The sequence below is a fragment of the Heterodontus francisci genome, chromosome 8 (genome assembly GCF_036365525.1).
Source record: "Heterodontus francisci isolate sHetFra1 chromosome 8, sHetFra1.hap1, whole genome shotgun sequence".
NCBI lineage: Eukaryota > Metazoa > Chordata > Chondrichthyes > Heterodontiformes > Heterodontidae > Heterodontus > Heterodontus francisci.
Window position 1 is genome coordinate 95,624,817 of NC_090378.1, and position 19,250 is coordinate 95,644,066.

The 19,250-nt window shown below is 41.1% G+C and overlaps 1 protein-coding gene across 6 annotated transcripts in view; it reads left to right on the forward strand.

Moving 5' to 3' along the window:
• Positions 1-19,250, forward strand: part of prrc2c (proline-rich coiled-coil 2C) — a 110,455-nt gene that overhangs the window by 39,821 nt on the left and 51,384 nt on the right. For 5 of the 6 annotated variants that reach the window (XM_068037784.1, XM_068037779.1, XM_068037783.1 and 2 more), the window contains exons 10-16: positions 2,064-2,256; positions 7,170-7,256; positions 7,444-8,104; positions 9,537-9,709; positions 10,398-10,689; positions 11,164-11,374; positions 14,921-17,152. In XM_068037784.1, coding sequence (XP_067893885.1) covers positions 2,064-2,256; positions 7,170-7,256; positions 7,444-8,104; positions 9,537-9,709; positions 10,398-10,689; positions 11,164-11,374; positions 14,921-17,152 — 3,849 coding nt within the window. The remainder of the gene's footprint in view (positions 1-2,063; positions 2,257-7,169; positions 7,257-7,443; positions 8,105-9,536; positions 9,710-10,397; positions 10,690-11,163; positions 11,375-14,920; positions 17,153-19,250) is intronic. The other variant, XM_068037780.1, reaches the window with a different exon arrangement.

The following is a 19,250-nucleotide window of genomic DNA, read 5'->3' on the forward strand; positions in this document are numbered from 1 at the left end:
GGCTACTCCCTGCTGAATTTATACCACTGTGTTGCCACCTCTGGTGGGTCTGTTCTGGGACATAGCTGGGGCGACGATGGAGGAATCTGGGACATTACCTGTACGATATGATTCTGAGTGTGACTGTCAGGCTGTTGCTTGACTAGCTTGTTGGACAGCTTTCCCAATTTCGGCACAAATCCTTGTGTTAGTGCGGAGGACTTTGCAGGATCGACTTGGCAGAGTGCACCATTGACGTTTCCGATGCTTAGATCAATGCTAGATGGTCCGTCTTTTTTTATTCAATTTTTCTGCAGCGGTTTGATAGAACTGAGTGGCTTGCTAGTCCATTTCAGAGAGTAGTCAAGAGTCACTCATTGCTGTGGGTGTGGAGTCACATGTAGGCCAGACTGGGTAAGGACAGCAGCTTTCCTTCTCTGAAGGACATTAGTGAACCAGGTGGGTTTATATGACAGTCTAATAGCTTCATGATCATTCCTGGTACCAGCTTTTTAATTCCAGATTCATTAATTAATTGAATTTCAGCTCCCTCCAGCTGCCATAGTGGGGTTTGAACTCATACCTCTGGAGTATTAGTCTGGGCCTCTGGATTGCTAGTCCAGTAATATTACCACTATGCTACCGTTTCCCCATTCCCTATTCTTTCCCTATTCAGCCTATCAAAATCTTGCTTAACTTTTTAAACCCTTCCTAAATTTCCTGAGCTTTCTGTTCTGTGGCCCTACTTTGTAGTTGAAGTGTACCCTTTCTATAATATTTAAGCCTAGAAATTATTGTTAGCAGAATTAGAAGGTATCTTATTGCCTTAGGGCATTCTTCAGTCTTATAGTTTAATAATGCTGGTAACAGATATGTTGAACTCATTGCTAAAACTGCCAACAGTAATTTCAGGGCTTTAATACTTCACACACCATCTTTTCTAAACTGTAAACCTTAACTTTCTCTATTCAGTCTTCCCTTTATGCTTGAAGTTGATCTTGCTTTTTTTTGTCTATCGTTTTTAAATTAAGAACACGTTTTTGTGACATGATTCTAACTTGTATTTTTGTGGTGGTTAGTTTATTTAGATAGCTCATGTGAAACTTTGTCTGAAGATTTCTGGAAGTCCAAATAACTATCAAAGGGAATGGCACTATTTAATCGGTAATATCCTCATAATTGAGATTTATTTGGCAGGTTCATCTTCTAATCCCATACATACTATTTCTTAATGCAGTTGCTTTAGAAGTATGTTCATTTTTAACTGCCGTTGATGTGCCAGTGAGCTTCTAGTTGCCAAGGCTGGTTTTTCTGCCCTTTAATATAAGTAATATACTTTTGTCTGTTCCAGTTCCTTGGAACCAGTGCATGATTGCTGCATGATAGTCAGAAATCACAAACCATAAATTTCCTCCCTCCCAGAGCCCCAGGAAATATCTTGCATTGCCTAGGAGATTTGTTAGGCTTGAGTCCCAGGCTATTTTAAGTAACTGCCATGTTGACTTCAAAATCCTTTATAATCCCGGTTGTACTACAGAAATTGAATAGCGAGTTATACCCTAAAGAAATATTCACTGCAAAATCATTTAATATTTTATCATCTTAGCTTATTAAATGTGAATAAAATTTTTTGTTACCTTTCATAGTTTTCTACTGGGCTACTTCGCCTATATATATCACATGCTTTTTAAACCTTATTTTTGCATTGGCATCTCTATTTGTCATATCAATCTTAAATTTAATTTCCCACTGTTGGTCAGCAGTTTGACAATCCTTACAACCTGTTAATCTGGGTTGGCCCTCGTTTATCCCACTGAAATTGACTAATTTTCAGTTCAGCATTTCATTTTGGAATTTTTTTCTTCATTTTCAGTGTGGAACGGTATAGTTGAGCTTCATGGGGGGTAAACTCCTTTACACTCAAAATTTGTCCCGGTTTAAATTCGGAATGCTGTTTCCAGTATCTGGAACTGCAACAGATGCACAATTGGAGGGAAATATATAGATGTGACGTGGCTTTAGTTTGCTGGGATGTCATATTTTGGAGAGTGCTGAAGTTCACTGTTTTTTTTATTTCTTTTGAGTGATCACAGGGATGAGCAAATCAACAGAGCTGAACGCCTTGGGTCAAGAACTTCAGAGAGTTCTGATGGCCGCAAAGAAACCAATGAGTGTCCAGGCAGTAAAGATTCATTAACTGAGGGTGCAACAATGCAGGCAGCTCCGCAATCACCAAACAAGAGCTCTTCCAACAGAAGCCTACAGACTGATCGTCAGGTAGACTCCAGTGCCGATCTCATTGACAGTACATATGAATTTAGGAGCAGGAGTAGGCCACTCAGCCCCTCGAGCCTGCTCCGCCATTCAACAAGATCATGGCTGATCTGATTGTAACCTCAACTCCACATTCCTGCCTACCCCCAATAACCTTTCACCCCTTTGCTTATCAAGAATCTATCTACCTCTGTCTTAAAAATATTCAGAGACTCTGCTTCCACTGCCTTTTGAGGAAGAGTGCCAAAGACACTCAACCCTCTGAGAAAAAAAATTCTCTTCTGTCTTAAATTGGCGACCCCTTATTTTGAAACATGACCCCTAGTTCTAGATTCTCCCTCAAGAGGAAACATTCTTTCCACATCCACCCTTTCAAAACCCCTCAGAATCTTATGTTTCAATTAAGTCACCTGTTACTCTTCTAAACCCTTACGGATACAAGCCTAGCCTGTCCAGCCTTTCCTTGTAAGACAGCCCATCCATTCCAGTTATTAGTCGAGTTAACCTCCTTTGAGCTGCTTCCAACGCATTTATATCCTTCCTTAAATAAGGGGACCAATACTGTACACAGTATTCCAGATGTGGTTTCACCAATACACTGTATAACTGAAGCATAATCTCCCTACTTTTATATTCAATTCCTCTTGCAATAAATGATATCATTCTATTAGCATTCCTAATTACTTGCTTTGCCTGCATACTAATCTTTTGAGATTCATGTACTAGGACCACCCAGATCCCTCTGCACCTCAGAGCTCTGTGATCTCTCACCATTTAGATAATTTTTTTTATTCTTCCTGCCAAAATGGACAATTTCACATTTTCCACATTAGACTCCATTTGCCAGATCTTTGCCCGCTCACTTAACCTATCAATATCCCCTTGTAGCCTCCTTATGTCCTCGTCACAAGTTACTTTCCTACCTATCTTTGTGTCATCAAATTTTGCAACCATACCTTCAGTCCCTTCATCCAAGTCATTCATATAAATTTTAAAAAGATGACGCCCCGGCGTTGATCCCTTTGGCACACCACTTGTTGCATCTTGCCAACCAGAAAATGACCCATTTATGCCTAATCTCTGTTTCCTGTTAGCTAGCCAATCTTCTATCCATACCGATATGTTACCCACTACACAATGAGCTTTTATTTTCTGCAATTACTTTTGATTTGGCACCTTATCAAATGCCTCCTGGAAATCCAAGCACAGTACATCCACCAGTTCCCCATTATCCACAGCACATGTTACTACTTCAGAGAACTCCAATACATTGGTTAAACATGATTTCCCTTTCACAAAACCATGCTGATTCTGCCTGATTACCTTAAATTTTTTTAAGTGCCCTGCTATAATGTCTTTAATTATAGCTTCTAACATTTTCCCTAAGACAGATGTTAAGCTAACTGGCCTGTAGTTTCCTGCTTTCTATCTCCCTGCCTTTTTGAATAAAGGAGTTACACTGGGCTATTTTCCAATCTAATGGAACCTTCCCCGAATCTAGGGAATTCTGGAAAATTAAAACCAACATATCAACTATCTCACTAGCCACTTCTTTTAAGATCCTAGGATGAAGTCCATCAGGACCCGAGGACTTGTCAGCCCACAGCTCCAACAATTTGCTCAGTACCACTTCCCTGGTGATTGTAATTTTCTTGAGTTCCTCCCTCCCTTCCATTTCCTGATTTACAGATATTTCTGGGATGTTACTTGTTTCCTCTAGAGTGAAGACAGATACAAAATACCTGTTCAATTCATCTGCCATCTCCTTATTTTCCCTTATTAGTTCCCCAGACTCTATAGGACCAATGCTTTGTTCACACTTTTAAAAATATCTATATAAACTCTTACTATCTGTTTTTATATTTCTAGCCCGCTTTCTCTTGTACTCTAATTTTTCCTTCCTTATTAATCTTTTAGTCATTCTTTGCTGCTTTTTACATTCTGTCCAATCTTCTGATCTGCCACCCATTTTTGCGCAATTATAGGCTTTTTCTTTAAGTTTGATACTATCGTTAACTTATTTAGTTAACCATGGATGGTGGGTCCTCCCCTTGGAATTTTTTTTCTTGTTGGAATGTATCTAATTCTGAGAGTTCTGAAATATACCCTTAAATGTATGCCACTATATCTTTATTGACCTATCCCTTAACCTAATTTGCCAGTTAGCTTTCATGCCCTTGTTTAAGTTTAAAATACAAGTCTTAGACCCAGTCTTCTCCCTCAAACTGAATGTAAAATTCAAGCATGTTATGATTGCTGATGCCTCAGGGCCCCTTCACTATGAGGTCATTAATTACTCCTATCTTGTTGCACATTACCAGTCTAGTATAGCCTGCTCTCTGGTTGGCTCCAGAATGTGCTGTTCTAAGAAACTATCCTGAAATCATTCTATGAGCTCCTCATCTCGACTACCTATTCCCATCTAATTCTTCCAGTCTTTATGTAGATTAAGATCCCCCATGATTATCGCCGTACCTTTCTGACAAGCTCCCATTATTTCTTCCTTTATACTCCAACCTACCATGTAGTTACTGTTAGGGGGCCTGTGCACCACTCCCACAAGTGACTTCTTGCCTTTATCATTTCTCATCTCGACCCAAACCGCTTCTGCATCCTGGTTTCCTGAATCTAGGTCATCCCTCTCTATTGTGCTAATATCATCATTAATTAACAGAGCCACCCCTCCACCTTTTCCTAGCTTCCTGTCCTTCCTAAATGTCATGTACCCTTCAATATTCAGGTCCCAATCTATGTCTTCCTGCAGCCGTGTCTCTGTAATGGCTATCCGATTGTACTTATTTATTTCTGTTTGCACTATCAGTTCATCTGTTTTGTTTCAAATGCTACATGCATTCAGATACAGAGCCTTTAGATTTGTCCTTTTATTATTTTTGTAACTTCTAGCCTTGTCTTCTGATTTACTCTTCGATTTGTACTCACTGTCCCTTCCTGTCATGGTCTGTTTATCTTTCCCATATTAATACCTTTCTCTCTTGCCTTGTCTCTATTCTTTGATTTACCGCATCTTCCCAAAGTTGATCCCTTGCCCCCACTACTTAGTTTAAAACCCTCTCTACTTCCCTAGTTATGCGGCTCGCTAGAACACCGATCCCAGCATGGTTCAGGTGTAGACTGTCCCAACGGCACTGCCCCCATTTTTCCCAGTACTGATGCCAGTGCCCCACGAACTGGAACCCACTTCTACCACACTAATCTTTGAGCCATGCATTCATTTCTCTGATCTTATTTGCTCTACTCCAATTTGCACATGGCTCAGGTAATAATCCAGAGATAATTACCTTTGAGGTGCTGCTTAATTTGGTGCCTAACTCCTCATACTATGCAAAACCTCTTTCCTTGTCCTGTCTATGTCATTGGTACCTATATGAATTGCGACAACAGGATCCTCCTCCTCCCAACTGTAGGTTCCTCTCCAGCCCTGCCACTGGGCAGGCAACACAGCCTTCTGGACTCTCTCTTTGCTGCAGAGAACAATGTCAACCCCCCTCACTATACTGTCCCCTACTACCACTACATTCCTGTTTGCTCCCCCTGCTTGAACAGCTTCCTGTGCCATGGTCAGTCTGCTCACGCACACTACAGCCCTCGTTCTTGTCCATACAAGCTACAAGACCCTCGAACTTGTTGCTCAATTGCAAGGGGTGAGGCTCCTCCGCTCCCACCTTCTCGATCCCCTTACCTGCCTGACTTGCAGTCACACCGTCCTGTCCCTGACCATTGACCAAAACAGACGACCCTATTCTAAGCGGTGTGACTGCCTTCTGGAACAGTGTCCAGGTAACTTTCCCCCTCCCTGATGCATCGCATGTCTGCTGCTCGACCTTCAGCTCCATGATTCTGAGCCGAAGTTCCTCAAACCACAGGCATTTACTACAGACGTGGTTGCCATGGATTGCCACTGCATCCAGGAGCTTCCACATACTGCAGTTGTGACACATCATCTGTCCTGCCATCTTTTGTTTTAATTTAATTAAATGTATTTTTTCTTAATTTATAGTTCCCCTGCTCACCGAACTCCCTCACTTACCAAACTCCCTTCACACTCTGTGCTTTCCAGCAGCACTCAGTGCAGACCAATGTGACACTTCTGTTATGTTAATAATAGAACTCCCCTTTGAAAGAAAAACTTGATTTACATTGTGCCTTTCATAACCTCACAACTTCTCAAAAAGCCTTGCAGCTAATGAAGTATGCCAATATGTTGAAGTAGCTGCCAGTAACTTTTCCTTGTGCAGTTTTTCTTCAGCCATGTGTTTTTCATATTTCCACATTTCTGATGGCATAAAGTATAAATTTAAAAATCATATTAAATGTGGAAGATACTCAAGTGCTAATGGTTAATGATGAAATGCGTCTCAACTTATAAACTTAGCTTTAACACAGTTTTGACTTTGCTGCTTTAGTTATTTTGTAAGTCTCCTTTACTGGCACATTTCATGTCACTCTTCATAGTAATGAACGTATCTTCCATGAAAATCTAATGAGAGCACTGTTATGAATCAAAAGGAAATTAATTTACCTGTTTGAATCCAGCCTTCCCAAAGGTCCCCTGAATTTGGATTGCAAATTATATTCTGAGCACAAGGCAGATCTAAGGACATTTTGGTGAATGAGAATAGATCTCTAATTTTTCCCTTCCAATAAATTGGACAGTTTGTGGAGAAAAAAATGTAACTACCATGCCTTATCTCACTTGTAACATACCTGTTTAATGCAAATGCCCGAATCTTTGTCCTAAAAGTTCTGGTGTTCTTTGAGAACACCTGATTTAGTGGTTGCTTTCAATTATGTATAAGTAGTCATGTGTTGACACTTATGTATTTGACCAGGTTTAATTGCAATTGTTTTTGGGTGTAAAATTTAGAATAAAAGGCTGCTATTTGTTTACACTTTAGGATTTGGGACGGGCATCGCTGCAAGCTGTAACATGTGAATTGCGTGGACTAGGAAATGCTTCTGTCAATCAAAAAGCAACTTCCCAGGTAATTTAAACAAAAAATATCAGTTCAGGAAAGAGCAGTGAGGTGTCCCATATTAAAATTAAGTTGGTGCTGTGTTGCACTTTTATTTATTATAGTAAGATGTTTTGGTAATTAGGACATTTTTAAGTACTTAGTTAATAACAACTCAGCAAATCTTGCTTCATTTTTCTTTCCAATTAAATCACAGCACCCACCTCCAAATCGCCAGATTGGGCCAGGAAAGTATGCCACTACCAAACCTATATTACCAAGTGAAGGTGATGAAGCTTGGAGGCAAAGAAGGAAACCATCAATGTCTGATGTTTCAGCAGCAGTTGAAAGAGCTAGAAAACGGCGCGAGGAAGAGGAACGACGAATGGAGGAGCAGCGGTTGGCAGCCTGTGCAGCAAAACTTAAGAAACTTGATGAAAAGTATGGAACTCAATCAAAAGAAAGAAAGGAAAAAGCAAAAGAGAAGGAAAAGGCAAAGGAAAATGAGAGAGAAAACACAGAAGAAAACGAGAAGGCAAAGGAGAATGAGAATGAAAAAGCAAAGGGGAAAGAAAATGAGAGAATACAGGAGAAGGATCAAGAATGGGCACAGGCAAAGGAACAGGAAAAGGAGAATGAACAAGAACAGGAAAAGGAGAAAGAACAGGAGAAACAAGAAGGACAAGAACAGGAGATGGAGAAAGAACAAGAACAAGAAAAGGAAAAGGAGAAAGCATTAGAACAAGAACAGGAAAAGAATGAAAATGAAAAAGAAAAAGAGAGTGAGATGGAGAAGAGCAAGGAGGAACCACAGAGTGAGTCTGATGATTTCAAAGGCCAAAAAACAGAAGAGAAGAGCATCATTAAAACTGATGCAGGTATTTCATTTTAAACAAAAAAATTGTGGGTGGCCACATTATTCTCTGAAAGGTTTGGATTCTGACTTCAGGTTATATTTCAGCCAGAGTTCAATTTTAGTAATTCACTGCCTAAATATCAATGGTTTTTAATCAGGAATGTGATGTACAGGGGAGGTCTGAAGCTTAGCTCTCTTCCCCCTCCACCCCCTTTACTTGGGGGTTTACTGAGTTATTTGTGTAGGGGCAGGATGAAATTGTGTTCTGTCTTGGACCTCTAGGAAGGAGGCAGATTGGAGTTTTCATTCTCTAGTTGAGGCCATGTCATCTACTCCAATTGGAATATATCCCACAGATGTATCGGGCCTAATATCTCTGCAACTGAAAGTAAACAATGTGGCTTGCTGCTAGGCCATCCCCAGTGGCTGTTGCATGTGGCTACCAAGGGTTGCATCTTCAGTTTACTTTTTGTCCAGCTGGGAGGTCCTGCAACCTTTACTTCAATGTAAATCTGCTCAGGAACAGAATGGGGAGATCAGCAACCAGCACCCGTTCCCACTTCGTAGCAGTGAGTGCTAATGAGTTGATGTTTAGCATCATTTCACCTCTTGCAGTGACAGTTATGGTAGCCTGAATGCTTTGGAGGCTTTCCTTAGCTACTACTTGAGAACCTGTCAGACATTGGTCTGGATCTGTAGAGATTGTATAGCCTAGCCTGGTATTTGAGTCGATATGCTTACCACTGTGACTTTCTAAGCTGAAATCCTCCAGCTCTGACTTCTTACAGAGTTTGGCATGTATATTGCCTTTTTTTATGCTGATCCTACTACATGTTGAGGTTGTGATGCTTTGTCTTGTTCTCTTCATTTCCTGTCTTTGTGAGGGTCTTGTGGTTTGTAGCTGTATGGTGGGATATCTGTTTTGCTTTGGAGCTTGTGGGCACCCTTTTGAGCAACTTGCCTTTCAGAGATCCTTCAACAAAGGCTGTCAGAAATCTGGAAGTGGCTCATAGTGGTACAAACACATAGCAGTACCAACTGCACACCACATTCGATATTTAGGCTCAGTACTTTAGCATTTACTTTACCGGTCGTCAGTAATTCTGTTTACCTGACCAGGTGTATTCTGCAGAGGGGTTTCATTCTTCGTTACATTTGTATAAAAGTTTTTTTTTTGGTGTATTCAAGAATAATATGTACTCAAAATGGCAAAGACAGCTAAATGACTGCTTGTTCTCCTGCAAAAGGGCTGGTTTTGGCCTCTCAGAACAGAGTTCAGTATTCTAATTACTATCTGCTGGTCCAAGTTTACTTCATTTTATTTGCAGTTTCAAAGTTAACCTGAACTTGAGTTCTACACATATCTATTTTATCATATGAAGCTTTGTTATATCTAGCCTGGTATTGTTACAATGCAGAAAATGAATAACAGCATTGAATTTCTCTATTGACAGATGATGCTTCTCAGCCGATTGATCAACTAGACAGTACTTCCAATGAAAAGGAGGTCACTCAAACACCAAATGACACAGATGGTGATTTGGGGTCCCAAGCACGGCCTACTGCTCCCACAGGTTACTCGAAGCAGTTTCAGAAGTCACTGCCACCTCGATTCCAGCGACAACAGGTAGGAAATAGGCTGGCATCTCAAAGGGGCCAAGAGATTGCTGAATTGGTTCAAAGGTGGACCCATGCAGCAGGCAGCATTGATGTAATTTGGGTTTTTTAGTCTAATTATATTTTAGTTAATCACTTGTAAAATCGAGGGGCTAGCTAGTGCCATGTATTAGCATGCTGACCTTTTGATCTCGAACCAGAGTTTGAATCTGGCACAATCTGATACTGTTGGTTGTAAGGTTCATACAGCTTTCTTGCATAACAAGTCCCAATTTTCCTTTGAGCTTTGGAGTCTCAACTCAGTTGCAAGTGTCTGTTTAATAATTTGGTAACAATTTTTTGCTATTGTCTGAATCACCATGAAATACACTTTCATTTGACCAATAAGGATGTCTGTCTCTGAAATGGAAAAAAGCACACCACTACAGTAGGAGATCCAGTACTGAGTTTGGGCTCAGTAATTAATGTATTACTCTGGCTGGCTGTGCTGCTGCTGACTGAAATTTTTTGATTGAAATGCCGAAATAAAATTGGGAACCTTGTACATCTGTCAGTTTAATATGTAATTGTAAATACTGGTGTGTGCTGCAGTGAAAATATTTTTTAAATGTATTGTGCCCATCTGTACATTGAAATTGCCACATGATCTTCAAATAACTGCAGCTGAAATCTTTCGTTAATGAATTTGTTCTTTTTAGGAGCAGATGATGAAGCAACAGCAATGGCAACAACAACCATCAGGTGTTCATCAGCAGCAAACACAATCTCAAACTCCGGCTCAGTCTCAAACCCAGGCCCAGCCTCAGTCTTCTGGAGCTCCTGTTCCTCCACCACAGCACAGGCCCTTATACCAGACTCCCTTAGCCCCACCTCATCATCAGCACTTGGCTTCCATGGGATTTGATCCACGTTGGATTATGATGCAGTCCTACATGGATCCACGTATGATGTCTGGAAGGCCACCAATGGACATGACACAAATGCACCCTGGTTAGTAATTTATAAATAGCTGTGCTTGGTATGATCATATTTTTATCTTGAACTTAGTGTGGGCATGGTTTTCTTTAGTGCTCTGGGCTAGGGAGGTAAAATGCAACAAGAGTATCTGTTGTTGCTGTGAGCCATGCTGAAAAGTGCATGTGTGGGTTTGAAACAAGCAAGATCTGTCCTTCAATATCAAAGTTTGAAGTTTCGAGGAATGCGGGTCTCAAGTATTCAATATATAATGAGGCATCTGTAGGCTACAGATTGTCTTACAGAATAACTCAATTGCTGTTTCATAGGATTAGATAAATGTTTTTCATATCCTGTATATTTTTAAGTCTTGTTTTTACATACTTTTTACACAAAGTCTGTATTCTAATCATGAGGAATTCTAAAGATCTGTCAATGCCCTTTTTGCACATCAAGCTATTGCTATGGAAATTTGTTTGAAAACCATTACCTCTGTCTTGTGCATAATAGGTATGATGCCAACAAAGCTAATGAGAAGAGATCAGATGGACAATTCTGGTTCAGGGTCTGAATCATTTGACCATCTGTCACGACCAGCCAGGGATCACACCATTCAGTCGGCAGAGCCTCGGTTAGTGTGGAGCTCAGAACCTTATCCTCATACAGAACCACAGCAAGCTACTACTCCTCCAGTAGTAGTGGAGGAATCCAAAGATTCAAGGTGAGTTTTGTGACGTTCTGTAAAGTTCATAAGTTTATAAAAATTATTTTGTTTCAAAGACCCTTGATTCTTTCAAGTCTGGCTTCATTCTCTGGTCTGTGCTAAATTTATTCATCTTAGCCAGACTGGCAATAAAGGTGTCATAATGTGCTATGGATAAAGGGGAACTGGTGGATGTACTGTACATAGATTTTTAGAAGGCATTTGATGAGGTGCCACATAAAAGGTTATTGCAGAAAATAAAAGCTCACGGTGTAGGGGGTAACATATTTGCATGGATAGAGGATTGGCTGGCTAACAGGCAACAGTAGGCATAAATGGTTCATTTTCTGGTTGGCAAGATGTAACAGGTTGTGTGCCACAAGGATCAGTGCTGGGACCTCAGATTTTTACAATTTTTATATAAATGACTTGGATGAAGGGACCGAAGGTATGGTTCTAAATTTGCTGATGACACAATGATAGGTAGGAAAGTAAGTTGTGAAGTGGGCGTGAGGCTACAAAGGGATATAGATAGGTTAATTGGGCAAAGATCTGACAAATGGACTATAATGTGGGAAAATGTGAAATTGTCCATTTTGGCAGGAAGAATAAAAAAAAGCATAATATCTAGATATTGCAGAGCTCTGAGATGCAGAGAGATCTGGGTGTTCTAGTGCACGAATCGCAAAAGGCTAGTATGCAGGTGCAGCAAGTAATTAGGAAAGCTAATAGAATGTTATCATTTATTGCAAGGGGAATTGAATACAAAAGTAGGGAGGCTATGCTCCAGTTATACAGGGCATTGATGAGACCACAATTGGAATACTGTGTACAGTATTGGTCTCCTTATTTAAGGAAAGATGTAAATGTGTTGGAAGCAGTTCAGAGAAGGTTTATTAGACTAATACCTGAAATGGGCAGGTTGTCTTACAAGAAAAGTTTGTAAAGGCTAGACTTGTATCTGCTGGAGTTTAGAAGGGTAAGAGGCAACAGTAGGTTGAAACCTATAAGATCCTGAGGGGTTAAAAGCAAAATACTGCGGATGCTGGAAATCTGAAATAAAAACAAGAAATGCTGGAAATACTCAGCAGGTCTGGCAGCATCTGTGGAGAGAGAAGCAGAGTTAACGTTTCAGGTCAGTGACCCTTCTCACTGACCTGAAACGTTAACTCTGCTCTCTCCACAGATGCTGCCAGACCTGCTGAAGATCCTGAGGGGTCTTGACAGAGTGGATGTGGAAAGGATGTTTTCCCTTGTGGGAAAATCTAGAACTAGGGGTCACTATTTAAAAATAAGGGGTTGCCCATTTAAGACTGATGAGAAATTTTTTTCTGAGTGTCATGCATCTTTGGAACTCTCTTCCTCCAAAAGGCAGTGGAAGCAGAGGCTTTAAATATTTTTAAGGCAGACTTAGATAGATTCTTGATAAGCTAGGGGGTGAAAGGTTATCGGGAGTAGGTGGGAATGTGGAGTCGAGGTTACAATCAGATCAGCCATGATCTTGTTGAATGGCAGAGCAGGCTCGAAGAGCCGAGTGGCCTACTCCTGCTCCTAATTAGTATGTTCGTATAACTTGATTTAGTGCCTTTCTGGGGATAGGAAATATGGGGAGAGCAAGTTAAAATCCATCTGGCTATCTGCCCCTAATAATTTTTCAATATTGTCTGCTGGATACAATATGTGGATATGGAATGTAGACCAGATGGGGTTCAGATGTGCTGTCCTGTCACATTCAAATTACAGACCTGTTAGCCTTACATCAGTGGTTGGGAAAATTCTAGAATCTATGATGAAGGACGTGATTGGACATAGTCAACATGGATTTATGAATGGGAAATCATGTTTGACAAACCTGTTGGAGTTTTTTGAAGATGTTACTAGCAGAATTGATAAAGGGGAGTCAGTGAATGTGGTATACTTGGATTTTCAGAAGGCTTTTGATAAAGTCCCCCACAGGAGATTGGTTAGCAGAATTAAAGCATGTGGGGTAGGAGGTAATATACTGGCATGGATTAAGGATTGGTTAACAGGCAGAGAGTAGGAATAAACGGGTCATTCTTGCATTGACAGCCTGTGACTAGTGGGGTACCACAGGGATTGGTGCTTGGGGCCCCAGCTGTTCATTATATGTATCAATGATTTGGATGTGGGGACCCACAATTGTTATATTTCCAAGCTCGCAGATGACACAAAACTAGGTGGGAATGTGTGTTGTAAGGAAGATGCGAAGCGGCTTCAAGGGGATTTGGACAGACTTAGTGAGTGGGCAAGAACGTGGCAGATGGAATATAATGTGGGAAAATGTGAGGTTATCTACTTTGGTAAGAGATAAAGATGTGCAGAGTATTTCTTAAATGGTAAGAGATTAGAAAGTGTAGATGTACAAACGGACCTGGGTGTCCTTGTCAATAAGTCACTGAAAGCTAACCTGCAGGTGCAGCAAGCAATTAAGAAAGCTAATGGCATGTCAACCTTTGTCACAAGTGGATTTGAGTACAGGCATAGTGAAGTTTAGTACCTTGGTTAGACTGCCCTTGGAGTACTGTGTGCAGTTTTGGTCCCCTTACCTTAGGAAGGATATTATTGCCATAGAGGCAGTGCAACGAAGATTGACCAGACTTGTTCCCGGGATGGCGGGACTGTCCTACGAAAAGAGATTGGGGATACTGGGCCTGTATTCTCTAGAGTTTCAAAGAATGAGAGGTGATCTCATTGAAACTTACAAAATACTTAAAGGGGTAGACAAGGTACCTGCAGCTAAGATGTTTCCCCTGGTTGGGGAATCTAGAACCAGGGGGCACAATTTCAAAATAAGGGGGAAGCCACTTAGGACAGAGATGAGGAGAAATTTCTTTACTCAGAGGGTTATGAACCTTAGGAATTCTTTACCCCAGAGGGCTGTGGAAATTCAGTTTTTGAGCATGTTTAAAGCAGAGATTGACAGATTTCTAAATACGAATGACATAAGGGGATAGGAGGATCGTGTGGGGGAAAAAGGCATTGACGTGGATGATCAGCCATGATCATATTGAATGGCAGGGCAGGCTCAATGGACTGAATTGCCTACTCTTGCTCCTGTGTTCCTAAATAGCTTGTCAATACTCTGCAGGCCTTACTCACCGTTCTTGCCCACTCACTATGTCCAAATCCCCTTGAAGCTGCTTCGCATCTCCCTTACAACGCACATTCCCACCTAGTTTTGTGTTCATCCGTGAACTTGGAAATTTAACATTTGTGGGTCCCCACATCCAAATCATTGATACATATAGTGAACAGCTGGGGCCCAAGCACTGATCCCTGTGGTACCCCACTAGTCACAGCCTGCCAACACAAGAATGCCCACTCACCATGCGGGGCGGTAAAGGAAGTCTGCATTATTGAAATCATGGTTTGGTTGTATGCTGAATAAGAAAGTCAGGCAATGCTTCATAGTTATACAGGTGTGCTCGCTGACTTAGTGGTGTGGTCTTACAGTTGAGATTATGTGTTCCACTGTTGTGACATGAGTTGGCACTCCTAAACACTGCCTGCCATGCAGCTCTAATCATTCTGTTATGTCTTTAGGTCTGAGGTGGCTGTGGAACAAGAGAGAAAGACGCCTGCTTATTCCACAGAAAAAAGACAATTATCACCACACTTGAATAAACTGAACCAGGAATTCTTCAGGGAAAAGACAGATGAAGAAAGGGGAAAGTTTAAAAGCAAATCACTGGAAGATACGCAACCTGTTCAAACTGACAAAGTGGCTGACACTGTGAACTTGGGATCTGTGAATTTGGCTGTGACCCGGGGCTCACAGGGGGAACCTATATTACAGGCAGAAACTCGAACTGTCTTAAAGAGAAGTCTATCCCGTGGGTCAAACCATTCATTGAAGTTGGAGGATCAGAAGAATGATTCTCTGCCGGTTGTAATTAAGATACAAAACCGGTCTATTGAACCAAAAGATCAGCAAGACAAACCAGAAGAAAAATCAAAAAAAGAAAGTAAAGCATTTGAAGGACTGAAGAATGAGAAGCCATTTAGAAGAGAGTCCAGGTATGACACACGTTGGGGTCCTAGACCAGGTTCTAATAGGAGAGATGAAGGCTATATGAGGCCTGTGCGACGTTCTGGTCCAATCAAAAAGCCTGTGCTGAGAGATATGAAAGAAGAACGTGAGCAAAGAAAAGAAAAAGAGGAACGCCATTCCATTCCAATCAAAGGTAATAAAGCTGCAAAAACTGAAAAGAAAGAACCATCTCAGGCAATCAATAAAATTGTCATCAAAAGCGAACCTGAAAAATCTCTTCCAGACAGTTCTACGTCAGTGGCTAAAAAGGTATGCCAGGATGGAAAACCATTAATAGATAAAATTGAGACACTTGCACCAATTACGTCAGTTAGTAAAACTGTAAGCAATCAAGCTACTTCAGTTCAAGCACAAAAAGATGAGAAGCAGGAGAAACCACATGTTAAGAATCAGATCTCAGAAAGGCAGCATATTGATAACCGGTTTCCTGTCAGGAGGGATTCTGGTTTACCCCCACGTAACTATCGGAAAGAAGTTAGGGAACAACGTGATTGGTTTCCTGACCAGGGATATAGGGGGAGAGGCCGTGGAGAATTTTATTCTCGAGGGCGCAGCTTTAGAGGCTCCTATAATGGCCGCGGACGTGGAGGAAGAGGCCGCAGCAGAGAATATCCTCGTTACAGGGAGCCAAGGCAGAGGTCAGAACATGTATCGAGTGCACCTTCATTTAGGCAAAGGGAAGAGAGCGAAACACGTAGTGAAAGCTCTGATTTTGAAGAGATTCCTAAACGCCGCAGACAACATGGCTCTGAAACAGATTCTGATACTGAAGCTCACGAAAGTGCAAGTGATACAATTTCTGACAAAGAAAATCCAACTAAAGGAAAGCGCCTAAAGAAAGAAGGAAGGCCAGAGAGTAAACCCATTCAAAAGTCCTTCAGATCTGAAAGCAACTTTAAGGTTGATAATAGGTCATCAGAAAAACCACCCTTAAAAGAGGAGGACCCAAAGCCAAAACCTGGTTTTCTTCCCAGAGGTGAACCTTCAAGACGTGGAAGGGGAGGAATGTTTAGAGGAGGTGGTAGGGGTGCTGGAGGCCGTGGTGGCTCAAGATCTGCACTTTTGAGGAAGCCAGGGCCTTCGAATTCAATATGGCCTCATAGGTTCGAGACTTCCAGGAGAGATGATAGGGAAACAAAAAAGGTAGACCATTTTGAAACACTTCCATTTGATAGGAGACATGCTAAATCAGAACGTAAATTTGACCATAGCAGAGAGCAACTTCGTAAACAAAGACCCACACGGCCACCAAGACAAGATAAGCCACCAAGATTCAGGCGTTTGAGAGAGAGAGAAGCTGCAGCTAAAGTGAATGAGACCACTGCAACTGTAATGACGAATACAATCCCCAATAGTAGTGTGAAGGAGCACACAAATTCCCTAGATGTGGCTGGGAGCAAGTCACCAGATTTATCCAATCAGAACTCTTCAGATCAGGCTAATGAAGAATGGGAGACTGCTTCTGAAAGTAGTGACTTCAACGAGAGGCGTGAAAGAAGTGAAAAGAAAACGGTGGATATCAACTTGCAGGCTGCAACAAAGTCTGGAGAAAGCAGTCTCCTTCCAAAGAGGGATGCTGCAAAGAGAAGCTTTTCCAGCCAGCGTCCAGGTGCAGATCGGCAGAATCGTAGAAGCAACAGTGGAGCAAGCAAGCCTAACAGAAATTATTCTGGGAGCAAGAATGAAAGACGCAGTGGACTGTCGTCAAAGCCTGGTAGAAGAGGGTAGGTGAAAAGGCACATTTTCTTACTGGTAGTTTTAAGAGTATTTCTTCAACTGGATGGACTGTGCCATAGTTGACATTTCCATTTCATTTTTTTGACAATCTGTTCAAACTATTTCAAACCAAGGGAGACTTGTTTAACAAGGCAGTTTTGGGTGGTTTCTGACAACTTGAAGTACTTAAACTGCAATTCACATTTAAGTTGAAATCTGATCAGTGATGTTTTTCAAGGTGCTTATTGGCAAATCATTATAACCTACCTAAATTAACTACTTCTTTGCCAAAAATATTGACTAGACTTTAACCAGTGAGAATTGTTAACAAGCTGATTTGTTTTTTCCTTTTTTATGGTTGCACCATTTTTGTGTCATAATATTGGTGCAGAGAGATCATCAGTTTCCCCACCCTAACTTAGCTGCTCATTTTTACCCTGTGCCATACGTTTTTGTCACTGTCAGGAATTGCAACACGTTCCACAAATAAAATTAGAAATGGAGATAACTTAGGGGAACTTGGATGATGCAGAAACTCTTTTCTTCTTCCTCTGGTTTTAAATCCACAAAAAAAAATTGACTTCTGCAAGCTGTATTTGCTCTATATGAAGCAAATATGCATGTTCAGCACCCAGTTGCGAGTGTGTATGGTTAGCAAAAGCAGCTTCCGTTTATATAGAGCCTTAAACATAGACCATCCCATAGTGTTCCAGAGGCATAATCAGAAAATGGGTACCGAGCCAAGGAAGGAGATATTAGGGGGTAACAAAAATATTGATCAAAGAGATGTTTCAAGGAGAGAGCGCAGTGGGATTTAATAGAGAAATTTCTGTGTGGAGCCTAGGTAGCTGAAGACATGGCTGCGAATGGTGGGGTGAAGGGGGAGGGAGGATGCATAAGAGACCAGGTTTAGAGGAATGGAGAATTCGGGCATGGGACTTGCAGCTGGAGGTCATTGGAGATGTGAAGGAATAAGGCCATGAATAAAAGGGTTATAATTTTCAATCAGAGGTATTGAGGAAGAGGAGCCAGTGTACCTCTACGAGGTCAGGATTTGGTGAATGGACAGGACTGTGCGTGCTAGGATACATGCAGCAGAGATTTCAATGTGCATTGTGCAGGCATGGTATTCTCGTGAATTCGGCTTAAAGGCATATTGGAGTGGAGTAGAAGGAGCTTTTCTTTGCTTACTTTACAGAATGCCAATTGAAACTGTATTACTTGCACCTTGTGACCAAATTGAGAAGTGCTCCATTCTTCAGCGCAGATATCCCCTTGAGCTCAAAATTCCACTTTAAAAAAAAACACACAGGTTAGCATTGAATATATATATCATGTAAAGACTGCTCCAGATGTAGAGCAACACTGTAACATGTGTGCTTCAATTAATATTATGTCCACTGTGACCTTAATGTCTTGTAGTTATTTTTATGAAGAAATTTACTTAAGTTCTTGGAACTTACCAGGTGGGTTTATAATTACATTTTGGAAGTCGGGTCCGATGAATTCTGGATGGAAGTGGCAACTGGTAGTACTTATCCAGAAAGAAAAAAGCTTGAATGGGTTTCATTTATTGATTGCCTTTTGGTCACTCATGCCTACCTTTTTACTTTGTATTTTGTCACTGACATCATTGAAGTCATGTGCACTTTCATAACAGCAGTGGTGTGTAAAATGAACAAGTCCCACACTGGGCATTAAGGGCTGAGGCTGAAGCACATTGTTTGTGACTACACTGAGCTTTGCTGTGCAACTCACTTGAACTGGGAGTGCTTACTGCTGACATTTGAGTGCCTAACCTAGGAAAACATTTAATTTCTTATCACTAACATCACTTTCTTTGTTTAGCACAAAATTCACCAAAAAGATGCTGAGGTTGATTTTCCTGGGACGAAGAAATGCAAGAGCCACATTTATGTTGGAAATGGGGTTTTTATGTTTTAAAGGATATAGCTTTTACAAATCAGAAATGGTAATTTAAGAAGAAACCTTGTAACATTTTGGCAATCAGGGACTTTCACTTTGAACAGTGGAACTTGTAACATAGGGATGGGTGTAAAAGACTTGCAGAATTAATAGATACATCTTCACCTTAAGATAATCGTG